The sequence below is a fragment of the Zootoca vivipara genome, chromosome 1, assembly GCF_963506605.1.
Source record: "Zootoca vivipara chromosome 1, rZooViv1.1, whole genome shotgun sequence".
Classification (NCBI taxonomy): Eukaryota; Metazoa; Chordata; class Lepidosauria; order Squamata; family Lacertidae; genus Zootoca; species Zootoca vivipara.
The window spans coordinates 44,536,356-44,556,607 of record NC_083276.1 but is presented as its reverse complement, the minus strand read 5'-3'; the positions used below and the strand labels follow the sequence as shown (position 1 = coordinate 44,556,607).

The 20,252-nt window shown below is 38.6% G+C and overlaps 1 protein-coding gene across 3 annotated transcripts; it reads left to right on the top strand.

Moving 5' to 3' along the window:
- Nucleotides 1–1,322: 1,322 nt before the first annotated feature.
- DNAL1 (dynein axonemal light chain 1) lies at nucleotides 1,323–17,897 on the top strand. 3 transcript variants are annotated; one of them, XM_035112691.2, is made up of 10 exons: nucleotides 1,326–1,475; nucleotides 1,991–2,138; nucleotides 2,683–2,769; nucleotides 5,574–5,612; nucleotides 8,881–8,990; nucleotides 9,919–9,974; nucleotides 11,327–11,382; nucleotides 12,065–12,191; nucleotides 12,996–13,142; nucleotides 14,963–17,897. In XM_035112691.2, exons 3-10 carry the CDS (start codon nucleotides 2,767–2,769, stop codon nucleotides 15,013–15,015), a joined length of 591 nt encoding a protein of 196 aa, XP_034968582.2. In that variant the 5' UTR covers nucleotides 1,326–1,475; nucleotides 1,991–2,138; nucleotides 2,683–2,766; the 3' UTR covers nucleotides 15,016–17,897. The 3 variants fall into 3 exon arrangements, with proteins under 3 accessions (XP_034968572.2, XP_034968582.2, XP_034968592.2); XM_035112681.2 differs by lacking the exon at nucleotides 1,991–2,138 and having other exon boundaries at nucleotides 1,323–1,475; XM_035112701.2 differs by lacking the exons at nucleotides 1,326–1,475; nucleotides 1,991–2,138 and adding an exon at nucleotides 1,571–1,822.
- The last annotated feature ends 2,355 nt before the right edge of the window (nucleotides 17,898–20,252 follow it).

Sequence of the window (20,252 nt, the reverse complement as noted above, 5' to 3'; positions counted from 1 at the left end):
TACATAATATGCAGTTACTGCCATCTTGACCACTGGACTCACTATTGGTGTCATCTGCTGAATCCACTGGAGCCTGTCTTCGCATGCAAGAGAAGTCCTTAACTCACTGAGGGTTTGAAACCTGTATCTTCTCCCAGAATAAGAGTTTCCAGATGACTTAACAATACAATCTTACATTTATATGGCACTATAAAGGTAAAGATAAAGGGACCCCTGACCATTAGGTCCAGTCGTGACCGACTCTGGGGTTGCACGCTCATCTCACATTATTGGCCGAGGGAGCCGGCGTACAGCTTCCAGGTCATGTGGCCAGCATGACAAAGCCGCTTCTGGCAAACCAGAGCAGCACATGGAAACGCCATTTACCTTCCCGCTGTAGCGGTTCCTATTTATCTACTTGCATTTTGACGTGCTTTCGAACTGCTAGGTTGGCAGGAGCTGGGACCAAGCAACAGGAGCTCACCCCGTCACAGGGATTCGAACTGCCGACCTTCTGATCAGCAACCCCTAGGCTCAGTGGTTTAACCCACAGCGCCACCTGGGTCCCCATATGGTACTATAATATCTAGTAATATCTGCAGCGCTTTCCAAAATATTGTAAACAACTGGAGAATAAAGACAACTTTAACCAGTGCTTTTCTCTAGGCAAAAGGGTGCCAGTATTGCGTACCCTTGAGTAAACCCAGAGAGAAAAGTACTGGCTTTAACATAATCCATTCTGAATACTGTAAAGACGTTTCCATTGCTGGTCTGTTAAATTCATCTGAAGCGCAGCTCTCTTGAGGATTAATCAGGGTTGACTGGTTATGTTAACAATAACAGTTAATATGAACGGATGATGATGATGATCTAGCCAATATTAAATAATGGAAGCGATGGGGCCATGACACAAAAGGTGACGACCATTCAAGACAACACTGAAGATTAGTTGGAAACATCAAATATATATATATCGCCACTCTTTTGTGCAAGCGACCCATGGCTGTTGAAGGGTAGTTTTAAAAATACTGCAACGGGAGCCTCCTTTGCCTGCCTGTGGTCACTATCTGTTGTCGACTTTTTTGGCTGTCATGGAAAGGATCACACTACTTGAGGTACGCCCTCGGTTTTCAGAAAAGTTGAATTACAGTACTGTACTGTACTTTAAACCGACCCCTCCAAACCTAGCACCCAACCTCACTTATACAGACAGGCGTAGACACACAGCAAACAATACCGGAAACCAGGGGGCGTCTGATCTGTCTCGCAACGACCTTTCTACCTCCTCCCCGTTTCTATGGTCATGCTAAAGAGTTCCGGAATCGAAGCCGTTCTATTTTTCCAGGTGAGTCTCTATGATCCCAACTGTTGACTTCACTCTTCTTCCCAGAGGCGTCCGCCCCGGCCCTTTTCTCCCTGCAGGTGAGCATGCGCAAGGGCTTGGCGTGCCATAGCAACCGGAGCGGCAGACGGTAGCAACCAGAATCATAATAATGGTAAGTCGGCTCGAGGGCTGCAACCGGAGTAGGAAAGGAGGCCGGCGGGGCGCGGGCGGGGGGGGGGAGGCGGCGACTGGACGCGCGGTAGTTGGGATGAGGCAAGGAAGGCGGAGGGAACCGCCATGGCTTTGCGCAGGGAAGACCCCGCGGGGGACGGGCTGGAGGACAACAGGAACAGGCTCTCTCCCCACCCCCCGTCTCGGTTTGCGGGAGGAGGAGAAGGGATGGTGGCTGTCGAGGCAGGGGAGAGGGAGGAGGAACATGCCCGGCCTGAGGGAACAGAGTTCTTGGCTCGGGTGCTGGAGAGAGGAGCCCTTTGGGGATGCCAGAAGGACCTGTGCGAGGTGTGGAACGGGTCTGTGGAGCAGGGGATGCTCGAGGATCTGCCTTGGAAAGTTCAGGGGAGGGAATGGTTCTTCCAGTATTCGTGCAAATTGAAACAGGGAGGCCCGGCGGGGAGGGGTGTCACGGAGAGATGGTTCTTTCCTTCAGTGTTTTCAACCCCCTTGCAGGGCGGTCTGCTCACGTTGTGTGTCAGGCAAACCAGTTCCAGCCCCTCATCTGCAGCGTGCAATAAGGTTTCATGAGCCAGCGCTCACTGGGTTCATCTGATGCATAAAGTGGTGGTCTCGACAGAAAGAAAGAAAAATACAATATATAGTGAGTATAGAAAGAAATACTGCAAGGGTCAAAAGTTTCTTTTTAATGAGTGCAAGGGATAACTGTTGCATCCATCACAGAGCATAGATTAAGGCGAGTTTTACTTAGGAGCAGATGAGAGACGATGCATTTGAATCGCTGTAATCACTCTAAAAAAATCTATATAAATGGTACTAGTTACAGGTAGGTAGCCGTGTTGGTCTGAGTCGAAGCAAAATAAGAAAATTCCTTCAGTAGCACCTTAAAGACCAACTAAGTTTATATTTTGGTATGAGCTTTCGTGTGCATGCACACTTCTTCAGATATCTGAAGAATCTGAATCAGGTATCTGAAGAAGTGTGCATGCACACGAAAGCTCATACCAAAATATAAACTTAGTTGGTCTTTAAGGTGCTACTGAAGGAATTTTCTTATATAAATGGTAGCTATTGTTAATAAAAGAACCATAAGCCAACACAGAACCTTTTTCATTTGCCTTTCATTTGGAGATTATTCCTATGGTGATTGAAGCTCATCCTAACACTTTGGGGGTTTTTTTTAATAGGAAGGCTGTTCATTTGAAGAGAGATCTACATAAATTGTTCTTCATAAAGGAGTTGTCTGAGTAGCGGAAGTCGCCTTCAGTAGAATGGTAAATAAATACTTTTGAGATTGGCACAAATTGAATCTGCATTAATTTTTTAAAAAATATTTTTTATTAAATATTTCTTGAATTACAAAGGTGTGTGCAGTGTCACTCATATTTTAACGTATCATTTTTGCAAATCAGTTTCATTTATTAAGACACTAAGAAGAGGTAAAACGAGGTAGATAGGGGATGAATCTGCATTAATTAATGAGCTAGAAGTTGACATTCACATGGATTTTTAAAAGAATTTTCAGCGTGATAAATTCCATGACATCATGTATTTATTGTTTATACTTAAATTTTCTGCTTTGGGCCAGGGTGGATTTGATTTAAATCAAACTGATTTAAATCATGATTTAAATCACGATTTAAATCACTAGTCAGTAAGGCTTGATTTAAATCATAGTTTTCTACATAAAGACTAATTCTTGCTGGTATAACTTTAATATGCAAGTAGATGAAGATTTTTAGAATAACAACTTTTCATATTAGTTTTTTATCCCCAGTTTAATGGGTTATTCATATTTGGACAACTTTACTGTTGTACTTAGGAAGGAGAAAAATAATCATTACCTTAATAATAACAATTTAAATAGATTTATTCAACTGAAACAATAACATTACAGCATATGTTATTTGCTTAAACAAACATCCATGTTTGTTAACTAATTTGGCTAAACAAAAACTATATATATATATATATATATATATATATATATATATATATATATATATATATAGAAACTTAGACTGTCAGCCCAGCCTACACATGAAAAACCTAAATACTGTCCACTCCAAACAATCAGAAAAATATTGTTTCTATTCTATTCACTGAACTTCTTGAAACTTAGCACTGAAGGGGTTGTTTCTGTATTCATAGGTTTGTAGAACAATAGGATTAAGGTCTTTTTCTCAACTCTGTTCATGTTATAACATTTTTGCTGTGAAGAAGAGGCATGTGATCTCTGTTGAGTCAAATTCAGTTTTGAGAACTGCAAAAGTAAACCAAGCATCTGTGATAATATCTTGTAGGCAGAGAAACTGCCCAATAATCTTACAAAAACCTCTGGAAGAGCATGACATTGTGAATGGATTAATGGAATTTATTTACCCAAAAAATTAAACATATACAACCTTATTCTACATAATTAAAAAACTAATCTTTATTTCATGATGGAATAACCTTTGGATGGTAATATATTTTCCTCAAAAAGCATTTTATTTAAAAAAATCCAATTTAAATCAAAAAAATCGATTTAAATCAAAAAAATCCGATTTAAATCAAAAAAATCCGATTTTTTTGATTTTTTTTAAAAAATCATTGATTTTTATCCACCCTGCTTTGGGCTGTGGAGTTTTTCATTTTACTGTAAGTAGTTGTGGAAAAAAGGTAGATTAGGATCTACTGGAGTATCTCTGAGTAATCTGCAGCAAGGGGTTTTTTTGTTTCTAATTCCCAAGTATCACAACAATAGCAACAACCAAATGACTTATCCCATCTAAATGCTGAAATGAAGGAAAGTAACTAGGTGTGGAAAGACTGTGAACTCAGTTTAGTGTTGGTGCTGATAACAAATTCCTAGATTCAGAGGCACCCTTGATTCTTACTGTGTGTCTTTTGCACCTGGATCTGGTTGGTAGATTTTAGGATATGAGAAAGAAACAAATTAGATCTGTTAAGTCTGTGCTCTGCCTATCTCTGTAAAGCTGTAAAAGTATCCCTTTTGGTCGGGTACTCTTTCAGGCAACTAAGAAAGAGCCTGAATCTATCTTGGGTTTAAAAATAAAAGAAAAATACCTAAAACATCCAAAGCAAGGCAGAGCCTTTAAAAGCCCCATAAGCCCCTTTCATGCAGCACTGCCCTGTTTAGAGCTTAAATGTAAGAAAAACAGTGCTCATGTTTTATAGAGAAGACGTGACACACATAGCTGTGCTGATCCTGTCAGTTGGTAGCATTTGAATTTGCTGATTATGTGACAACTGGGACAGAAGGCTTTTTTAAAAATTACTGAACTAATATTTGGTGTTTTGTTGCTAATGAGACATTTCTTTGTTTGGTATAAAACCATCTAAGAATATATGTGACTGAATATTATAACACAATCCAGATAGCTTTATGTTAATGCTGGTACAGAAATAGTTGTACTTTTAAAGTCATTTTAAAACCAAAAATGTTTTTTTTAATCTTCAAATGGGGGGATTAAATATTTTAGAATCCAGTTTTCTACCCCACCCTTTTTATAATCTTGAGGTTCAGCTAATGCTGAACAAAATTTGCAGACTTTAATAGACTAGTGAAATGAATTAACTAATACTGTAATACTGATGTGAAATGTGTTTAAATGGGAAAGACCATTTCATTTGCTATGGTACAGGCTGTACAGTTGTACCGATACTTTCCTTCGTGTACCAAAGTTGTTGACAAATTTAAAGTAGTACTTTCCTTCCAGTTTATATCCAAGTTACCAAAGTTTAAACTATTACTTTCCATCCAACAATAAGCAAATGAACTGTCAGCTGCAATTACTGCTACTGTGTCCTTTAAACCTGGTTCTTCCCTTTTTGCTTTGATAAAATGAGGAATAGCCAATATTCCCAAATATGATGGAAATTTGTGTTGTCTTAACACGTTCCCTTACTTTGATTACATATTAAATCATTCATTGAATTTCCCTCATGCCTTGACAAGGATGTCTTTATAATATAATATGTCTATGTATTTAAATATAACTGATCAAAGCAAAACAAATTAACTGATTGACTGCCTAAATTAATTAAAATGTATTTCCATACCCTTTTTTGTTAGGCAAAAGCAACAACTATTAAGGAAGCTCTAGCCAGATGGGTAAGTAGATTTGTTGTGCTTATGTAGTTGTGTGGATTTCCTTTGTCAAGAATAAGTTTTTGTCATTTTTCTTGCAATGATGTAGAAATAGCTTTTTTCAAGGAATGCATGATTGGAATACCTCTGTACAAAAAGTTGTATATTTTTAGCTCACTGAAGTCCGCTACCCCCATTTGAGCTGCTATATATACTGCTACTACTAACTCTAGTTAATATTTATATAACTTCAGCAATGTGCAGACACCGATGTGTGCACAAACTTTACATAGTCAGTGCTTGAGAGCTTAGTATCTACATTAGATGGGCAAGATGCAGAAGCAGGATAGAAATCAAGATTTCATAGAATTGTACAGTTGGAAGGAACCCCAAGGGTCATCTAGTCCAACCTTCTGCAGTGCAGGAATCTCAACTAATGCATTCATGATAGATATCCAACCTCTGTTTCAGATACCTTTTAATTGAATAACTTTTAAAATAAATGCCCGAAGTAACTTATTTTATGGTTTGAAGTATTGTTTATTCTGTTACATTTTACTCCAAGAATACCTATTTATCCTAAATAGAACCCAGTAACCCATGTATGTACAAAATATTTTTAAAAAAATATAATCACATTGAGATTCCAAGATAAATTTTTGCAGGAAGTTCTTAGAAATATGAAATAATAAATACTGTACAACTTTGGGGGAATTTCTATCATACTGATTTTTTTAAATCACGTTAAAAAAATTTAAACTTTGTAGCTTAACTTTAAATTTTAAAGCAAGTTCATAATGTGCCATGAAGTTCTGATGAGATTTGTATTTTTAGTTTTGAAATACTGTATCTTAATTCTGGGCTGAACTTTTAAGGTTTTGTGCAGCCAAAATTGTCTATTTTTTGAAATTTCAAGCTCTCAAACTGAAAAACAGGATGAGATAAAAAAAATAAAATCTGCGATCAGGGATCTTCTTTAATACTATTTTTAGGAAACTGAAAGCAATATAAAATGGTACGGTAAAAGTCATTGGGTCACATGACATGGAAGGACCCAACAGAGGAAAAGCTAAGAGTGATAGGTAGGTTTGGGAAAGGTTTTGCTGAAGAAGGAGGAAATGAAAGCTGTTTGATTAATAGGGGCATGCATATCCAAGGATAAGACACAACATGATAAAAAGCATTGAAGGAGATCAAAGGCAGGATAGAATGAAAGTGCTTGATAGGCCTTGCCAGCTTTATTTTTAAAGGGTGGTCTCAGCCTACCTAGTTATTATTGGGATCTCAGTACCGTATTAAACTCTTCACTTTTGATAAGTTAGTAGAACATAGTAGAAATGTTTATAAAATTAAACCTCAGTTTATTTTTAATTTTAAAAACAGCATGCTCCAGAACACCTAAGGTTTATTGTCATACTGTACAGTTGTTTGATTTGTCCCTTTGCTGAATGATAGTCTGCAAGGAGCCACATGAGCTGGTGAAGAATAGTGGGGAAGAAGAGAAGGGAGACAAGGGAATGAGATGAGACTTAGTCAAGGGCAGAGAGGTAGAAAGTTTTAAAAGCAGGGATTACAAGCTTGTGGTTGGTGCGGGGTGTAAAGGCTGATGTAATTAGGGAAAATATGTTTGCTTCAGTCCCCTACTTAGGCATTTGATGGATCTTCTGCCAGCTGTCCTGCCTTTCTTATACAATTAGCCTTTCAGTCTAATTACCAGGAAGTCATTCCCTTCTTCAAGTAAACAAACAAGTGCAACCACACTTCATAAAGAAAATGTTCTAAATTTGCAGATTTAAATTAATTTTATCAATTATTTCTCTTATTTATTTTTTTCCTTTTTTAATTAACTACTAGAAGTTTTTTTCACATTTTGAAAGTATTTGCTTATTAGTACAATTTAGTACTAATTTATTCAGTACAGACAGAATAGTAACAATCAGTATTACAATGAGATTTGGAAGATGTTTGATATACATGCATTCACCATTATACAGGATGCCAGTTAACAATGTAAAGATCTAGTTTTTCCTAATATTAAATGGCTGGTGAGTAGAAAGGGCTGTCAGGAAATTGAATACATTGTTTGTTGTCTTCAAATTACTGTTGTAACGGAACATGACACAAATCAGACATGGGACACTGGGTTGTATGTACCACTTGCCTGACCTACCATGAGTATGATTATGCTCTTACATTAAATGAAGTGCATATTAAAATGTCTGAGTCAAAGACAAAATGATTAGAAAAATGTCTTTTCTGATTGGATAGGCAAAAAAATAGACTAGGTGGAATATAGGAGCTCCAGTATCGTTTTGAGAAGAAATCATTACAGTTTTATATTAAGAAAATGTTGCCCCTTGTGTTAAAACTTTTTGTGATACTGCTTTGTAAATTCACAATTTAGTCAGAGGAGTTCATACAATCACTGAATACAAGCCCAGGAAGCTTTTCATTCCTATCCTAATGTAATTTGTTCATGGCAATCTGGCTCTTTTAGGGTTCAACCAATGCCTAGATTGCTCTTAGAGTGTAGTACTTTAAACAGTAATGAATTGGTAGCGACAATACACACAGCCATATTTTGGACCAGTGATGTCCCCAACTCAGTGCAATCAGTTTGTCATAGATTGTGTAAAGAAACAGCATTCCAGACTGAGAAAAAATCGTTTTACCACATATTCAAGGTTGCGTGAACAGTTCTCAGTCAACGTTAACTACAGTCATACCTCGGTGTAAGTACACCTCGGTTTGAGTATTTTCAGTTTAAATACTCCACGGACCCATCTGGAACGGATTAATCCACTTTCCATTACTTTCAATGGGAAAGTTCGCTTCAGGTTAAGTACGGACTTCCGGAACCAATTACACTCATACCTCGGGTTAAGTACGCTTCAGGTTGAGTACTCTGCGGACCCGTCTGGAACAGATTAATCCACTTTCCATTACTTTCAATGGGAAAGTTCGCTTCAGGTTAAGTACGCTTCAGGTTAAGTACGGACTTACAGAACCGATTACACTCATACCTCGAGTTACGGTAAGTACGCTTCAGGTTGAGTACTCTGCGGACCCGTCTGGAACAGATTAATCCACTTTCCATTACTTTCAATGGGAAAGTTAGCTTCAGGTTAAGTACAGACTTCCGGAACCAATTGTGTTTGTAAACTGAGGTACCACTGTATAGCTTTAGTGCAAGTTATTATGCAGCTGAATAGGCCACAATAGACTAAAATGAACATTCATAATTATATACTGAATAGGATCTCTTCCTCTATGTGTTTCTCTTTTTAATTAGGAAGAAAAAAATGGTCAGAAGCCATCGGAGGCCAAAGAAGTGAAACTTTATGCCCAGATTCCCCCTATAGAGAAAATGGATGCATCTCTTTCCTCTCTAGTTAGCTGCGAGTACGTTCTGCATATTGGTGGGAGCCACTTTAAGTTATTTCTGCTTTCTTTGCTTCTGTTTTTTTATTTTAATTTAGTGTTCATTTTCTTTAAGGAATTTTCATATCTCTTGACCTGTTAATTGTTATGTTTGAATGTCACAGAAACTAAGATCCCCTCTCCTCTTCCCAGGTGCCTCCTCCTATGTGCCTGGGAAGAGGAGTTTGGAAATTTTACTTTTGCTTTTGGTTAACCACAGCTTGTGTCATTCTAACTATTGTGTTTCCCAAAAAATGTGGCATCTAAACTGTGATTAACATTAACAATTGTTAGTTTAAACAACATAGCTTCAGAAATCAGGATTTGATGTTGGCTTGTTTTAAATTAACCGTAATTCTTCTTTTTAACCCATATTATTTTAACAAATCATAACAAAACTACAATCTAAATATTGTAGTGCAGCACCAAATGTTATGCAGCATTTAACATCTTTAGCAACTCTCCCACATTCTTCTCTGAGATACTGACAACATTTGATGGTCACTTTAGTTGGACGACACTAGAAACTGTGGTTAACCAGAAGTTGAAGCCAAATTTGAATATCTGGAGGACCATGAGTTCTCCATTTGTAACATAGACAGTAAAAAAGCACATTTAAAAACATAGGGCAAGATTCAACTAGTGAGTCCCATCAGCGGAAGCCCTAATCGAGGACTTCTGCTTGCACAATGGTCAATGTTCCCTTTCTCTTCTCCCAGTGCCCCCAGAAATAGGCTTTGTAGGATTCAGGAGAACCCCTTGAACAGAGAATGTGGAGGGGGGGGTGTTCTTCCTTCTGGGGAACCAAAATGTAGTATTCTGAGCAATTGTTACTTGTAAATAAAAAACTACTTTGGTAATTTTAGTGTTGTTCTTCACGTACAATTTCTGGATTTGTCCCCCATTTTAGAAAGCTGTCCTTATCTACAAACTGCATTGAAAAAATTGCCAACTTGAATGCGTTAAGTAAGTAATACGTGAATGATCATGTGTTTTTTCAAGCTGCTTCATTATATGTACCTCCACTCATTTCACACTTTGAGTCTGTTCAGACTCTCCTCCTGCTGCAAATTTTTATGGGCACTGGAACTGGGAGCAGGACTCAGCTTTGAGTTCACCACCTAACTTCCTAGAAGGTAACAGTATATCCTGTGTGTATTATATATTGTAGGATCAGGGACGTCATATTTTTTTTCAAAGTAGCATTTGAGCAGACACTAAGTTTACATTTACTGACTGATTTTAAACAATTGATACCATCTTTAAAAAAGAGGCATTTGGCATTAATTTTTCTCATTGACTAGAGCAGAATACAAATAATTTGAAAATCAAGACTTCACTTGAAAATTGATATAAGCAGTGGAGTTTTAGGAAGCATTGAATAATTATGTTTGACTGCTGATTTGATAATGAAATTCTGCATGCCATGATTTGGGTTGTGAGTGACTTCTAACCCCCTTAACACGCATACATGTGTATGCACATGCACAACAGAGAAGGGAACCACTTCCTTGGTATAGGTCCCACTGAGGAATGTGTGTGGATATCTCAAACACATGGACAGGTTATACTTGTAAGCTTCTAGATTCATGTTATACTTGTAAGCTGCTACTTTTTTATTCCATGAGCAAAATTATTCAACTCTGTTGCATCCATTTGTATCTGATCACCAAGCACAGATTAAGACAGTAATATTGTCAGGAGCATTGAGGAAGGGAGACTCTATTAAACAATTGTTTCCAATATATTCAGACACCTCATTCATTACGCTTTTTGCTGGGAAAGATGTCCGCCTACTATGGTTGCTTAGGAAAACATCTCGCATAGTGATTCTAAACACATAGGTGAGATGCTGGATGTCTATAAGCTCCATCCATATGAATAACTGATTATTGTTTTCTTATGTTACTGTGCAGAAGTAGGGGAGGGGTGCGGTGAAACTCAGCTCCCTGAATTACCAGACCTTATAGATGACTGACTCCTTATATGGTTAGAGCAGGATTAAGGAACTTGTGTCACTGCAAATTTTGTTTAACTCCAGTTCTCATCAGCCCCATCTAGCATGGGCAGTGATTAGGGATGATGAGAATTATAATCCAAAATACCTCTGGATGGCCAGTTCTGGGTTAGAGCAACCATGCAGTATAGTTTCAATCTGTGTCCATTCAGTGACTGTTTCCATTCTTTGACTACACACTTTTCCCTTTGACACAGATGGATCAATAAAAAATAGCTTCTTGGCACTGGCTTGTATGAAGTTTCCACATTACTCAAATAACTAGTGCTGTAGAAAAATACCTGCTTTGTTTCCATTGCAGAAAACTTGCGGATATTGTCACTGGGAAGAAACAACATAAAGAATCTGAATGGACTGGTAAGTAACCCTCTTAAGACGGCTGCTGCTTATACTACTGCAGAGTAGTTAGCCATATGTTACTGTGCAAGGATATGATGCTAACACTGTTCAAAAATATAGTAGATGCAGGAACATCATCAATACTTGTAGCAACTGTGCAAATTCCCCACCAATAATGAAAACTCCCCTAGTAACTGTGCAGATAAAGCACCTTTGACACAGCCTTCTGCCAACACTCCACCCATTCCATTTCCCAGATCATGACCAGTTTTCAGTGAGAGGAACCACAGTTGGATGATCTAGCCCAGTGGTTACATATCGCAGTAGGAATTTGGAGATGTAAATTCAATTATCCTCTTGATGGATGTTGCCTGTTCTCTGCAAGATTTACTCTCATACTTAATGAGCTGGCTAAGAAACTAGTCATCTAATATGCAGGTATCTGCAAACAGTTCTGTGTCTTCTTTTGTGTCCAGATATCTGGAATACAATTCTCTGTCTTGATGTCAAGGCTGAAGATCTTGGTTTCTCTCTGAATTATGATGTTGTCCCCTCGTTGGCTTGTGTCAACTTGCAGCCTGCTAGTGGGGAAGCAGGGGAAAACTTTTATTTCTTTGATGTGCTCTTTAGGGGTCCAGACAACATACATGATAATAGGAAAATGCAGAACATTCTTTTCTGAAGGAATATCATCTTTCAGGAGGCAGTTGGGGATACTTTAGAGGAGCTGTGGATCTCATACAACCTGATTGAGAAATTGAAAGGGCTCCATGTGATGAAGAAGCTGAAGATTCTCTACATGTCAAATAATCTGGTAAAAGACTGGGGTAAGCCAGAGTTGTTTCTCAATAAATATATTGATAATTTATAATGAGTTAATAGCAGGTAACTTAGGTTGGTAAACGAGTTGATATAGCCTGCTCTTCAACAATTCTATTCCCAAGGTAGTCCCTTGTGCAGTCCTCAAAGGCAGCCCTGTCTACCACACATAGCAATAATCTAATCTGGTTACCATACCATAACTGTAGCCAGGCTATCTCCATCCCTGAGGGACGACAACTGGTAAACCAACCGCAGCTAGTGAAAGGTGCCCTGAACCACAAATGCCACTTGGGTATCCAATGACAATGCTGAATCTAGTCTGAAAAATAAAATTCTTTATTATGGAGTTCAACCCGTCCAGAACTAGTTGAATACCAACTTTCTGAACATCCAAACCACTCACCAACAGTTTCTATCAGCTTTAGCAGTAAGAGCTCTAAAGTGAAAGGTTTGAAATCAATTGATTAAGCTGGGTCCAATCATTTAAGTGGGTCTATTCTGAGTATAGTTTAGATATCACTCTAAGTCTTTATTGCATAACAGAAATTTTAACACTTGCATGAGCAAAAAATTCCTCAAAACTCCAGAAAACGGTAACTTCTCCATTGTGTCGAATGTGGTGGTATCTTTCTTTTGAGTCTTTAGTGTGTTTATGTGTGTTCCACGCACATCTTATGATGTTAAGATGTTGCCCATTGAATATGTTTCACTCAGCATCTGCAGTCTTCTGGTCTTGAGAGGAGTCTTCATACAACTCTGAGGTTTTTGTGTACTTCATAACACAGCTCTGTTTCCTTCTGTGGTTGCAGCAGAGTTTCAGAGGCTGGCAGAGTTGCCATTACTGGAGGATCTGGTGTTTGTAGGTAATCCACTGGAAGAGAAACTCTCCGCTGATTCACAGAGTGCCTGGGTTGAGGAAGCAACGAAACGAGTGCCCAAACTCAAGAAACTTGATGGTGAGAGCTGGGTAGGAGCAGGGTGGCATTTAGCAGATGAGAAAAGCAAAGTAGAAGAAGACTCTTTAGTTGCATCAGCCACTAGCCATAGCAATACTGTAAAATAAAATAAAATGAACTGAAGATAGAGGCAAAACCTTAACTATACAGACTACATTCTGGAGGTTTACATCAATAATCAAATAATAGATCTTATTCTAATTGCCCCTGCTTAAAAAAAAAATGCAGTTTTTGCTGTCACTTGATTATCTTGATCTGCTAGAAGAAAAGACACAGTAGCAATGGTTGAGCAACCTGGTATGGATAGTAATAGAGGGGTAATAACCTCACTCCTCAAGTCTTTATAAAGAGTACAAGCTAGAAGCACATGAGCTACTGATTGAATACTGCCAACTCCACAGGGACATAACCATTTTTCCAGCGGAATTTTTTTGAAATCAACCCTCAAGTACAGCTGAAGGCAGTATATTTAATCTTGCATAAGTGAAAGTGCACCTGTATTTTGGAATGGTTAAGTCTGGCAAAAAAGGGTGCCAATGTGTCAAAATGACTAGATGGGAAATAATCATACCATGGACAAAATTTCCTTATCATGGCCAAATTATTCTGTCGCTCAATATCATATAAAGGTAGAGGTAAAGGGACCCCTGACCATTAGGTCCAGTCGTGACCGACTCTGGGGTCGTATTATTGGCCAAGGGGGCCGGCGTACAGCTTCCAGGTCATGTGGCCAGCATGACATATCTGCTTCTGGCGAACCAGAGCAGCACACGGAAACTCTACTTGCACTTTGACGTGCTTTCGAACTGCTAGGTTAGCAGGAGCTGGGACCACGCAACAGGAGTTCACCCCGTCACAGGGATTCGAACCGCCGACCTTCTGATCGGCAAGCGCTAGGCTCTGTGGTTTAACCCACAGTGCCACCCACGATATCATATAGGCACTGTCTAATTAAATTTTCTAAAGCTCAGCATTAATAACATGACAATCTTGCGATACTAAGGGTAGTAGACTGGTGGGGTTTAAATTTAGCCAAAGCCAATAATTAAATGTCCTACACCAAGCCTGTAATTCAGCAGAGGGGAGATTAGCATCAAAGCGCAGTGAAGCATTTGGAACACAGAATGGAACAGAAAAAAATTGCCTTAGGAGCTTAGATTGAACAGCTCCTGTAGATCCAAGGTGAGTGCCTGTTCAAATCTGAGCCCCATATAATAACTGTGCTAAGGGTTTAGCCGTAAACACTTCAAGTGCTGATGGTATGTGATTGCTACCTTTTGTATGGAAAAAGTGTGTCAGAATTTTGGTGCTTTGAGAAGCTTTTTCCTTTGTATATTTCTGATGTGCTCCCCAGGACCCTGTTGACTAAAAAATAAGGCCAATGTATTTGAAGACTTTTAACTTGTTCAATCAACTGATTATCCATATACCATCTATGGGCCTATAGTTTCTTGAAAACACCATGACTTTAGTTTTCTTGTAATTCACAGCCAGCTGTTCTCTTGCAGTATCCTGAGAATGCTCTCATCAATCTTTTTAGGCCAACTTTTATTTGAGATAGAAGTATCGCATCATCTGTGTATAATAATACAGAGATGGGTTTTGTAGCCAATTTAGGGGCATGATATTCTGGGGATGTTAACCTCTGGACAATATCATTTATATAGAAACTAGCTGGCCCTGCACGCGTTGCTGTGCGTTAGTCTGTCAAATGGAGGGTAATAGACCCCCTTCAGATCCCCCTGAGCCTCAGAGTCCCCCTGTTTTACAGGATTAAAACATGTTAAACATGTTTAATGGTTCTTCACTCTTATTTTTAGGTATTCCAGTTATTAAGCAAGTAGAAGAGGAAGAAGGGGAAAACCCAGTGTGACTTTTTTCTTGTTTCCTATTAAATTATTGCTGCAGCTCCAGCTCTATACAGTATGTGAAACTTTTGTATAAATATGTCTTTGAAGAAAATCTTGGGCAACATTTTTAATTGGCTTATCTCTGTGTTCTCCTTTCTCACCCAAAGACTTATTTACCAAAACTGGGGATGCCAATTATGTGAAGCATTTGTCTTTTTTTCGATTTATTTTTACTATGAGAGTTTACTGTTTTGTTTAATTTAAATGTAATTCTTGCAAGTACATATTAATTGGGGGGGGGACCACAATTCAGTCTTCCTAGTAATGGGCACATTAGTTTAATGTGTTTGTTCAGCAGAGTTTTTAATCATTTTAAAATTGGGGTGGGGGGAGAAGCAGCATTTTTTATTAGACTATTTATACCATCTGCTTTTTTAAAAAGGAAGCACCTGAAACTTTGTATGCTCTACATGTTCGTCACAGTGTCTCATCTTTTTCTTCCTATCTGCTATGCTAATTATAGTCATATGGACACTAGTGACAGTGTTGGTTTTGCCTCTTACAAAATGAAACTCATGGTATAGATTTTTAAAAAAACACACATTTGTTGCTGCTAGGAGCCCAGTACTTAACAGCTGTGTTGGTACCTTAATTGTCAATGTTTCTGGAAGCCACATACTGTTTTTATATACCATATTAATTGGAAGAGTGAAGGCAATATATGTGGTTGTAGATGAACTACTAATTTCCTGACCATCAGTTTGATTTGATTCATGGGTTGAATTTTGCATTCTTTGTTTTAAGACTTGGGCTGCTGGTGTGTTACTGAATGGCAGAATCATTCATCAGTCTGGAATGTTGGTAATGCAAGGAGGGGCAGCAGCTGTTTAAAGAGGCCCAAACCTTGCAGCTTATTTGAAAATAAGCTTCAGTTTCAGGGTTCAATCAATGGTGAATGACAGCTGAAGAAATTGTAGGAAGGAAAGAAGGGAAAGGTAATGAAGGCTGTATGTAGTCGACGTGCTCAGATGCGCTGTATTTTTACATAAAACAAGAAAGCCCTAAACTCCTTTCTTCCCTCACCAATAGATATTTTGTTTATACCATTGGACTTCTAAAGTCAGTCCTAAAAGATTTAAAGGAGAGCAACTGGGTGTTGCGGTTTGCTGTAGGCAGTACAGCAGTTAACCTGAATGCAGAGATTAACCTGTATTGGCATGTTGCAGTCAGTTCTTCCTTTTCTCCAGTTCTTCTTACTAAATGATTTTGACTCTGACAATCAATTTCATTGTTAACATGTGATATAGGAGCATAAAATGTGGTCCATATACCACCATCATTTTCCACATACTCTAATCCCCAGCCCAATAATATCTATAATTTAGTCTTTAGATATGCAAAATAAAAAAAAATACTCTAGTCTAGTCTTAACCATTAAACAAACTAGATGAACAAAGAAGTTAAGGGAGAAAGGATTTTAAAAATAATAATTTAATAAACTAAATATATACGCTAAGCTGTCATATCAGTATACAATAAATAACACTGGTGAACCTGATAAGATTTATGATGCATGTATATAAAAAAATATATCAAATGCCCAAATGTGGTTCAACCTCAAAGGGTGTTCTTTGAAATTAACCAATGATTGCAAGCAAACCGTACATGCAGGTTATTGTAAAAAGAAGTAAACAAGTAAAAGGTCTGGTAATATTTGTAGTCCATAAATCACCAGCTGATGTTAAGGAGAAACCACATTTATACATTCATAAGTAGAGATCCATTCAGTCTGTGTATAGAAAGAGTTGATGAAGGCTTCCGGGTTCAGCGCCAGCGTCGATCGGCGGGGTTTCGTCTCGTCTCCGAGACGGCCCGTCTCTGCTAGGAGTGGGGAGGGCAGCGAGAGCAACGCTGCGCCCCTTAGAACCTCGGGAAGGGCGTCCCGAGGGCAATTTGCTCGGCACAGACCCAATCCGGACTCCCCAACTCTTCGGTTAGCTCTAATAAGAGCTCCGGAGCGAGGAGGGTAGAAGTCGCGGGGGCCATTTTGAGCGGCAACGTTATTCTAGCAGGGAGAAGCTTCAAGCCGAAGGCGGAGAGCGCTGGATTCTTCCGAAAATAAAACGATTGGAAAAGACTGTAAGTAACCTCACGATTTGGATTATAAAACAATTTGGTCTGGGAGAGAGGGGAGAAAAGAGGAAGCCACCCCCCCCCACGGCAACAAAGAGACAGTAAATAGAAACCCGAAGCCATAAACAGAAGATTTGTAATTCAAAAGGATCCCTCAAAGGCATCAAAGAGAATATCCCCTTTGATGCAGGGTGAAAAGGGGAGAGAGACTGTGGTTTATGACTGCCCTGCAGCAATGAGGTAAAGCCTAAGAAAAACCTTCCTTTCCCTCGGGAGCCGGCAGCCTAGGCAATTCAGTGAGTTGATCAGGATTTATAAGTCAATTTTTACTTCACTTTGTATTTCTGGACTTTGTGGAATTTCTTTTTTGGCTTAAGTGCTTGTGAAATGTGAGTTCGAACTTTATTGTTAACAAGACTTGAAGAATGCAGCCAGCTTGTTAAAATGGAGTCGAGAAAATAAACTGTGATCATATTCCACCCCACGTGATAAGTTTTGACCTTGGCAGGACTGAAATATGTCAACAAAAAAGTGTTCCCCTGAGTTCCAGCGGTCTGTTTTGACCTTAATGTGGGAAACAAGAATAGAGTTATGTCAAGAGGAGACACGACGACAGGAGTTACAGCAGAAATTTCAGGAGGTGATGGCGGAATATGATTTTCTAGGAGATGAAGCTTTTGACACTGAAAAAGAGCAATGTGAGAATGACAATGATGGGGAAGGAAAAGATGAAGATGAGGACTGTGATGATTCAACACAAAATGAAACACACCATGAAAAAAATGATGACTCTACTCTACAAAAAGTTGGATGGAGTGCCCTGCCTTTGAGGGGGGCACGATTGGTATTATTGGAACTCCAGAACGCCCACAGGGAAGAAGGAAAAAATATGCAGAGAAGAGAAGAAATTCAGGGGTCCTGTATGGTGACCTGGATGGCAAGAGACTGTAAACAGGGGGTGGGGTGAAGGGAAAGGGATGTTGTGATTATAAGGATGGATTAACAGGTTTATAACTGGTCTGCGGATTTTGGAATTTGCTGGATTGGGGGGGGTGGAGCCGGTAATCGGGGATGTAAGGTTAAATTGAGAATAGTTATAGTTTTAAAAGTGAATGGATTTTGGAAAATGTGAAAATATGGAGGCTTATAGAGGGAGAAAAAAAAATTAGGCACGGGAAGAGAAAATGGGAGTTTGAATTTTCAGTGATTTGAATATTAGATGAAAATGTTAACAATTGATTTATAAGTTGTAAAAGATACAAAGGTGTATTTTTATAAAGTAAGAAACTGTTGCAGATGATAAAAAAGGGATGAAAACCGGGGAAGGGGGGGAGGGGAAGCCCATAAAATATGGTTTTTCAACTATGAATGCAAGAAAAATTTTTCTGTTTTGTATTGTTTTTTTCTTTTTCTTTTTTTTCTTCGCCCTTTCTTTTTCCCCTTTTTTTCCTATTTCTATTTTTCTCTTTTTTTGGTATAACAATAGATGGTTGGATGGATGTCCTCCTGCGTACTGCCCTGGTTTGCTGGAGCTCCCTGGTGGCAGGGGGGGGCTTTGGGGTCAGGGGAGGGGGAGGAGGACAGAAATCCAAGCATAAAATGGACCATTTCTGACTGTTCACAAACATGGGATACTTCTGTGGCAGGGGAGGACCCATGTGGGTGGGTAGGAAGGAGGTGGAAAAGGGGTTTAAGTATGTACCGTTTTTTTGTTTTTTTGTATTTTGTAAAATTAATAAAAAGTATGTTAAAAAAAAAAAAGAGAAGCAACACACTCAAATTTCTGCTGGAGACCACCTCTTTCTGTGATGTATGTATGGTGTTTTGGAGGGCGCTTGAGCTCCAAGGTAGGCAAATTTCAAATGTCTATATAAAAGCTTGCGCACCATTGTTCTGAGTTCCTCTCCTCCCTCCCTGCATGGGGTGAGCGGGGGACCCTGTTGTAACAGTTTAATAAAGATCAGGCTTGCTAGCTGCTTTGCTTCTCAAAAAAAAAAAAAAAAAAAAAAAAATAGAAAGAGTTGATGAAAAGAGATACGGTCCCATGTTAGATTTGTATGAATGGTAAATTCCAGACATTACTATGGGCTGCAAAGTTGGCCTAGAACTAACTTGTTTGTTGTATTAGCTAGAACAGTTATATATTTTAACAGCCACTTTAGCCTTTGGATCATAACAAACTTTAGAACATGGTAGATGTATAGCACCTGGTTAATTATATGGTACTACCAACTGTCCCAAATCTGTCTGGTTTTTAGGCATTAACCAATTATTATACCATCCTCTGATTTATTAGACAGGATGTCTGATTTAACCATCCTTTTAAGTGAGAGAATGCTCCTTCAGTTTTAGGCTTGTAAAAGTAATCCCATTTAGATTCTTAATGTAGAACAGAGGTGGCTAACACTCCGTTTTTTGGGGGGGGGGGCTGATCCACCCCAAACCATAATTTGTCTCCTCCCCACCCCCTCCAATGTTGATGGCAAATGCGTGTCAATGGAACCTAGTGCCCTGGTGAGGATTAAAATAGTTTCCTCCCTTATCATCAGATTGATAATTTGATGGGTGGAGAGGGGACAATAACGCCTCCTCCTCAGTTGATCTGCATGGGGGCTGTGTGTGTAGACTGTGTATTATTTGTGTGTATGACAAAGGTTTGGCCACACCTCCTCCTGACCTGTGGCTCCTGAAGTGTTGGCGAATAGTGAGTGCAGCTCTCAGTTAAAATAATAATACTAGAATAGTTAGGCTCACCAATCTAGAATTTGATTAGTGTTGGGATGGAATCATTATTATTTTTTTACTATTGTTACATTAGTTACGGTAGTTCCCTATAAGGATATTTGGAATAATAATTTGTGGGATTAAAAATAAATAAAAATAAAGTTGTAATATACTATGCCAATAAATAAAACCTTTCCCCCAGAAACACATTTTTTCTTTTCTAAGAAGCATAGCATTTTTATTTCCATAGTGTATATTTATATTTCATGCTAATTATTTCTATAAATCTTTGTAAGCAAATAAGTTATTTTTTAAAATATGCATATTCACCAATCAGACTTAATTGGCATTATTTTCCCCAATAGGGACCTTGTTCTAAACTTTTGACTGTACATCAGCTTAG